Source organism: Melanerpes formicivorus, unplaced genomic scaffold (assembly GCF_026170545.1).
Source record: "Melanerpes formicivorus ecotype bairdi unplaced genomic scaffold, bMelFor1.0.p_v2 SCAF_126, whole genome shotgun sequence".
NCBI classification, from domain to species: Eukaryota; Metazoa; Chordata; class Aves; order Piciformes; family Picidae; genus Melanerpes; species Melanerpes formicivorus.
The window spans coordinates 67116-74763 of NW_027142478.1; the positions used below are offsets into that span (position 1 = coordinate 67116).

General features: G+C 49.7%; 1 protein-coding gene across 1 annotated transcript; it reads left to right on the forward strand.

The window, feature by feature from the left end:
- Positions 1-6481: 6481 nt before the first annotated feature.
- LOC137456499 (olfactory receptor 14A16-like) lies at positions 6482-7414 on the forward strand. The gene has a single exon (XM_068167964.1). The coding sequence runs from the start codon at positions 6482-6484 to the stop codon at positions 7412-7414; it is 933 nt and encodes a 310-aa protein (XP_068024065.1).
- Positions 7415-7648: the final 234 nt, after the last annotated feature.

A 7648-nucleotide genomic window follows, 5' to 3' on the forward strand; every position in this document is an offset into this window, starting at 1 on the left:
GTGAGACACATCGATGCTCACATTCCTAAGAGCAAAGCTTCTGAGGAACAGCAACACAACCATCAGGCAGATCTAGCTGCAAGAGTTTCTCAAGTAGACATGGACTCTAGTCTTGATCTCGACTGGAAACACCGAGGTGAGATGTTCTTAGCTCGGTGGGCTTACGATTCGTCAGGACATCAAGGCAGAGATGCAACATACCAATGGGCGCGTGACAGATCCATAGACATTTCCATGGATGCTATCACACAAGTCATCCATGACTGTGACATTTGTGCTGCTATCAAGCAGGCAAAACGACTTAAGCCCTTGTGGTATGGTGACAGATGGTCCAAGTACAAGTATGGTGAAGCTTGGCAGATTGACTACATCACTCTACCACGTTCTCGTTCTGGTAAGCAATACGTGCTTACTATGGTAGAGGCAAACACTGGATGGTTGGAAACTTATCCAGTTCCACATGCAACTGCATGCAACACCATTCTTGGTCTGGAGAGACAAATCCTGTGGAGACACGGAACTCCAGAGAGGATTGAGTCAGACAACGGAACTCATTTCAAGAACAACCTTATAAAGACCTGGGCCAAAGAGCACGGTATTGAGTGGATATTCCACATTCCCTACTATGCACCAGCTTCAGGGAAGATTGAACGCTACAACGGTTTGTTGAAGACCACTCTTAAAGCCATGGGGGGTGGATCTTTGAAAAACTGGGAAAAACATTTAGCACAAGCAACCTGGCTGGTAAATAGTAGACGTTCAGTGAACCGAGCTGGACCTGCACATTCAGATCTGCTACGGAAAGTGGAAGGTGATAGAGTTCCTGTTGTTAGAGAAAAGAATCTGTTAGGTAAAACTGTTTGGGTATTTTCACCCTCAGGAGAGGCTAAACCTATCCGAGGGGTGGTTTCAGCTGAAGGTCTGGGTCACACTTATTGAGTAATGCAAGAGAATGGTGAAATTCAGTGTATTCCACAAAGAAATTTAACTTTAGCTGAAAGAGGTTAATTTTAAACTGTTGTACAGCTACATCGCGTCCAAAGGAAGAATCAACGAGGAATCTACGGTGCACGAACCCTGAGATCCCTGAGAGCCCTGAGTCAAGTAAGAGACCCTGAGAATCCCTGTTTCCCTTTTCTTCACTTTGTCAGCGAAGAAATGAACTGTTTTCCATTTTTCTCATTTTCTGATTTTCTTGGACTTTTGAATCATCTACATCTGAGCATAGCCGGAATGGACTATGAACTTTACTCACGAACTGTAAATATCGTTTTGGATTGGATGGACAGTATGAACAGCCAATGAAATTGTTTAGAAGGGGTGGACTGTGACTGGTTGACGTTGCCCCCTTAAGAAAGGGAATATGGTGGACGGAAGTTGGTAAACGGAAGGAATAATCTAAACTAATTTCATTGGTGAAGTGGGAGGAAGCACCTTCTGAACTGGGACAGCAGGAGGGTATACTGGGTTTTTCCAGTACTTTATCTTCAGTCTTGCTTCCGCTCCTCCACAGTGCAGCTCTGTCTCTGTACTGGGCTTTCTGCCAAGGCCTCGGCCTTGAAGTCCAGATACCAGGCCTGTATTAACTCCTTTCCAATTAACACAAACTGCTTCTAACTTTTTTTCCTCTCTTTTCTTTCTCTTTCTATCCCATTCTGGGGAAAGGGGGGGGAGAGAGGGGAGAGCAGAGGTGGGGAACCCCTCGGCAAGGGGGGTTACTCTCATTTCTGTGTTACTTTATTGTATATCTTTGTATATATTGTAGATATTGTAAATCTGTATATATTCCCCTGCATACCCTACATTGCTTTGTAAATATATAGCTCCACTGCTTTGCTAATTCAGCTTGTGAGTTTTTTTTTCCTTTCCCTTCAATTTTCTTTCCCTTTACCTTACAAGGGGGAAGGGAGGAGGCTTCTTGGCCTTACCCTTCGACCCCACCACACAACACCACCTAATCAACTAAACCATGCAACCAAGAACCCTATTAATTCTCCTCCTGAACACCTCCAGTGATGGTGACCCCACCACCTCCTCGGGCAGCCAATTCCAATGGGCAATCACTCTCTCTGTGTAGAACTTCCTCCTAACATCCAGCCTAAACCTCCCCTGGTGCAGCCTAAGACTGTGTCCTCTTGTTCTGGTACTGGCTGTCTGGGAGAAGAGACCAAACTCTGCCTGTCTACAACCTGCCTTAAGGTAGTTGTAGACAGCAACAAGATCACCCCTGAGTCTCCTCTTCTCCAGGCTAAGCAACCCCAGCTCCCTCAGTCTTCTCATAGGGCTGTGCTCCAGACCCCTCACCAACTTTATTGCCCTTCACTGGACACGCTCCAGCAAGTCAAAATCCTTCCTAAACTGAAGGGCCCAGAACTGGACACAGGACTCAAGGTGCGGCCTAACCAGTGCAGTGTACAGGGGCAGAATGACCTCCCTGCTCCTGCTGGCCACACCGTTCCTGATGCAGGCCTGGATGCCATTGGCCCTCTTGGCCGCCTGGGCACCCTGCAGGCTCATGTTAAGCCTACCATCAACCAGCACCCCCAGGTCCCTCTCTGCCTGGCTGCTCTCCAGCCACTCTGACCCCAGCCTGTAGCACTGCATGGGGTTGTTGTGGCCAATGTGCAGATATATATTGGGTGGTGGTGCAAGAAAGTTCAGTTCTCCCACATACACAAAAACCATGGCTGAGTCAGTCGGAGGAGCAGATGGAAAAGAGCTATGTTGACAGGCAGAATGAAATGTGATGAATATATACACAATATACAGTATTTACAGTATAAACAAAGGTATACAGCAAAGAATGTGACACAGGAAAACCTCCATCGAGGAGGGTCCCTCCAGAAACTCCTTTTCCCCTTTCCTCTTTTTTTTCCCATAAAGGGTTAGAGAGAGAGAAAGGAATTATTGGGGAAATTCTGTTAGTTCAAAGCCCATGCTAAGGGAAGAAAACAAAATAATTAATTTCTTATCTCATTAGCTGAAGGTCAGCCAAGCACAGAGAGAGAAGCAGTTGTCCAGGCAGATGGAGTCACCATCCCTGGATGTGTTCAAGAGGGGATTGGATGTGGCACTCGGTGCCATGGTCTAGTCATGAGGTCTTGGGTGATAGGTTGGACTTGATGATCTTTGAGGTCCCTTCCAACCTTGCTGATACTGTGATTCTGTGACTGAAACAGACAGACTGACTGAGAAAAGCAGACTGAGACTCAAACTAAACTAAAGCTAAAATTTAAAGTTTCATTCTCACTGACCTACCGATCTGTGTAGCCTAAACCGGTCACATATTGGCTGTTAGGCATTGCCTGGTACCCCTGTGTCATCCTGGTTTAAAACATCCTTGCTGGATAGTAGTCTAAGACTGATTGGCCTCACTGTGTCAGTGACTGCAGTGACTTCTCCTCCAGTGAGCTCTCAGCCACCCTCCCAGTCCAGACAGACTTGAAGCTCTCTCTGCATTCCTCATCTTCCTGAGATCCTCTGGCAGTGTCCTCAGCCCTGCTGTGCTGTGCAGAGGAGCTGCTCCTGGCCAGAGCTGTCTCCTGCAGCGCTGCCTGCTTGCCAGCTGCTCCCTCCAGCCCAGGAGCCTGGCATGGCTCAGCAGCAGAGGATCAGCCCAGTGGCTTTGGTGCCGAGTCCATGAATCTCAGAGACTGAGAAGCAGTACCCGAGTACCCCCAGGTCCCTCTCTGCCTGGCCACTCTCCAGCCACTCAGACCCCAGCCTCTGGCACTGCATGGGGTTGCTGTGGCCAATGTGCAGATATATATTGGCTGTAAGGTATTGCCTGATACCCCTGTGTCATCCTGATTTCAAGCATCCTTGCTGGATAGTAGTCTAAGGCTGTGACTGGAATCTCAGGAGTAATGCGATCTACTGTATTCTGATTGTCCCCTGGTACTCCACTCTGGTGAGGCCACAGCTCAAGTGTTGTGTCCAGTTTTGGGCACCACAATCCAAGAGAGATGTGGAGATGCTGGAGCCAGTGCAGAGGAGGGCAGGGAAGCTGGGGAACGGCCTGGAGAATAAATTCTGATGAAGAGTGACTGATGAAGGCTGAGGGAACATCTTGTGACTCTCTATAGGTGCCTGAAAGGACATCATGAAGAAACGTTGATGTTGATCCCTTCTTACAGGTAATTAGCAACAGAACAAGAGGGAACAGCCTCAAGCTGCAACAGGGGAGGCTTGGACTGGACAGTATGAAATATTTTTTGTCACTGAAAGAGTGGTCAGGGACTGGAATGTGCTGCCCAGGGAGGTGGGGGAGTCCCCAACCCTGGATGTATTTAAAGGTGGTTTGGATGCGATGCTTGGAGATACGATTCATGAGTGACCCTTGCAGAGTAGGGTTCTGGGTTGGACTTGGTGATCCTGAGAGTCTTTTGCAACCTGAATGTTTCTGTGAGTCTGTGACACTTCTACCAGCTTCTAAGACTGTTAGTGATTCTATTTGCTGTTTTCAGCCAGTAGTTTATTGTCCCTGTGCTGGTAGATGGCATCTTACATATGCCTCACTTGCTGAAACTTCATCTTCTGTTCACTCTGCTAGGGTTGTTCTTGGAGGGGTTTGCACTTCAGAGGCTGTGTAGACTTAATTTGTCTTCTGAAATCTCTTTGTGCATTCATCCCAGCTATTGAAGGGAAAGAGCAGCAGGCATGGGACAGTGTAGGACAGGCTGCAGTAGGGAAGGCCAAGGGTTCTGTCAAGCTGAGAGGCCTAACAGGACCAAGATCTTTGTCCCCTTGGCTCTGGCAGTTGCCTCTGCCACCAAGGCCTGTGAGGAGAAACTTGGCTTTGAGGCTTTCAGGTTCTTCTATTCCAAGGGCAGTGCTCAGGGCTTGGCCTTTCTGCTTCCTAGACCAAAGGCAAGTTTTTCTCCCTTGTACTTTGACTTTGTCTCCCTGCAATCCTGGCCTCTAACAAGCTGCTCTAATGAGTCCCTGGGGAGCCTTTGTCAGTAACAAGCCTCAGTGAGGCCAATCAGTGCTTCAAGATACTTTGGAGTTTTCTTCTGACTTGGACTTCTTGAGAAGCTTCTTGGCAGTACCTTGGCAGAGTCTCCTGGCAGTACCTCAGGATGATGTAATCAGCCCCAAATACTCCATGGGGCTCATTAAATACTGCTGAACCTCTAATTATTGCCAAGGTTTCTGCAGCTAATTGGAGAGGTTTTTAATTGCAAAAAGCATCTGGTAAAGGATATTTTTAAAGGTACATTTTGTTACTTTTCGGCAGCAAACCACAGCAAAACCTGACAAGGTCCTACCCTGCTCACTGCTCACCCTCACTCCCCACTGCAACCAGCTTAGCTCAGAACCACAGGTGAGGGACAGGATCTGCCTTGCCAGGGGCTGGGGGTCAGGGCTTGGCCCTTTGGATCAAGGAATTCCCTCCAGGTTTCCTCAGCTGTAGAGCCACCTTGAAGCTGCTTGTCCTGACCTGTCAGCACTGCCTCAGTTCTCTGCTCTCACCACAGCCTGGTGATGCTTCAGTGCCTCCTTTCATCCACTCTCTCCTTCTGCTCTAACCAGACCCTGGGGACACCTTCCCAGTATGCTCCACTGGGACCCATTAAGAGTAGAAGAAACTACAGAGTTTGAATCTGACTTTGACTTCTGCAGAGGTTTCATCAGCTTCCTCTCAGTCCCTCAGGTTTAGAGGGCACCAAAAGCCAACCAAGCAGGTATTAAAACACCATGGGCTGGTCCTCTGCTGCCCAATTGGGCCGCACTCCTGGGCTGGAGGGAGCTGCTGACAAGCAGGCAGTGCTGAAGGAGACAGCTCTGGCCAGGAGCAGCTCCTCTGAACAGCAGGGCTGAGGACACTGCCAGAGGATCTCAGAGAGATGAGGAAGGCAGAGAGAGCTTCAAGGTCGCCAGGACTGGGAGGGTGACTGAGAGCTCACTGGAGGAGAAGTCACTGCAGTCACTGACACAATGAGGCTGTGGGTGCAGGACACTACAGCTGTAGCTCCTGGAGGCATCTCCATCTCAGCAGCTGATGCTCAGCTGAAGTCTCCTGGAGTGTGCACACAGAAGGAGGACCAAAGCCCTTCACTTCCACCCTGTGAGCAGCAGTGATCAGAGCTGGGTAAGGAGAAGGCTTCATCCCCAGCTCCTCTGCTTTTCTCTCTTCCCTTCACTGTCTCTGTAGTACTGCAGAGCTGTTCCCTATTTCTCCACCTCGCCATGGGACTCCTGTTCCCTGGGACTCTTGTTTCCTGGGATTGGGCTCTTGGTCACTTTCTGTTCTGACTCCAGAGGAATCTTCATGGCAATTCTGGGTCCCTGCTGCACTTGAAGCTCTGATGAACTCTGAAATTAGTTGGTAGTGATGGGTAATGAGCTGATCCATTCCTCCTGAAGCTCAGCGGGGAGGTGTTCTATGAGCACTGCAATCATTGCTCTCAGAGAAGTGCGCTCTGACTTGTCACTGCCTTTCCCTTCTTGGACAGGTCTCCATGGCCAGAGGCAGCAGATGGCCAACAGCAGCTCCATCACCCACTTCCTCCTCCTGCCATTCTCAGGCACAAGGCAGCTGCAGCTCCTGCACTTCTGCCTCTTCCTGGCCATCTACCTGGCTGCCCTGCTGGGCAATAGCCTCATCATCACCACCATAGCCTGGGACCACCACCTCCACACCCCCATGTACTTCTTCCTCCTCAACCTTGCCCTCCTTGACCTGGGTGCCATCTCCACCACTGTCCCCAAATCCATGGACAATTCCCTGAGGGACATCAGGGATATCTCCTACACAGGATGTGTTCTCCAGTTCTTCTTTTTCATCTTCCTAATGTCAGCAGAGTATTTTCTCCTCACCACCATGTCTTACGATCGCTACATTGCCATCTGCAGACCCCTGCACTATGAGACCCTCCTGGGCAGCAGAGTTTGTCTCCACATGGCAGCAGCTGCATGGGCCTGTGGGGCTCTCAATGCTCTGCTGTACACAGCCAATACATTTTCCCTGCCCCTCTGCCAGGGCAATACTGTGGCGCAGTTCTTCTGTGAAGTGCCCCAGATCCTCAAGCTCTCCTGCTCCACATCCTACCTCAGGGAAATTTGGGTAATTGTCATTGGTGTCTCCTTAGTCTTTGTCTGTTTTGTGTTGATTGTGGTGTCCTATGTGCAGATCTTCAGGGCAGTGCTGAGGATCCCCTCTCAGCAGGGACGCCACAAAGCCTTTGCCACCTGCCTCCCTCACCTGGCTGTGGTCTCCCTGTTTATCAGCACTGGCTTCTTTGCCTATCTGAAGCCCTCCTCCTTCTCCTCCCCATCCCTGGACCTGGGGGTCTCAGTTGTGTACTCAGTGGTGCCTCCAGCAGTGAACCCTCTCATCTACAGCCTGAGGAACCAGGAGCTGAAAGCTGCCCTGAGTAAATTGATCCCTGGATGCTTTCAGAAGCAATAAACGCTCTGTCTTCCCCAGCAGAGCAGTTCTGATGTCACTCAGTGCAAGCCCAGCCTGGCTGCTCGTGTTCTGGCTGCTGCTGGTGCTGTTTCCCTTGTGAGAATGTTGTTCCCACATAAATGTCTTTCTTCATACCATTTCTGCTTCAGTGTTGTCCTGTCTGGTGTGACCCAGGGGCTGCAGACATGAGGAGCTGTGCTCCCTGTGTGATCAACACAAGAAAGGACACTGCAA

Coding starts and splice junctions, on each gene's coding strand:
- LOC137456499 (XM_068167964.1), top strand. CDS start 6,482: ATGGCCAACAGCAGCTCCATCACCCACTTCCTCCTCCTGCCATTCTCA.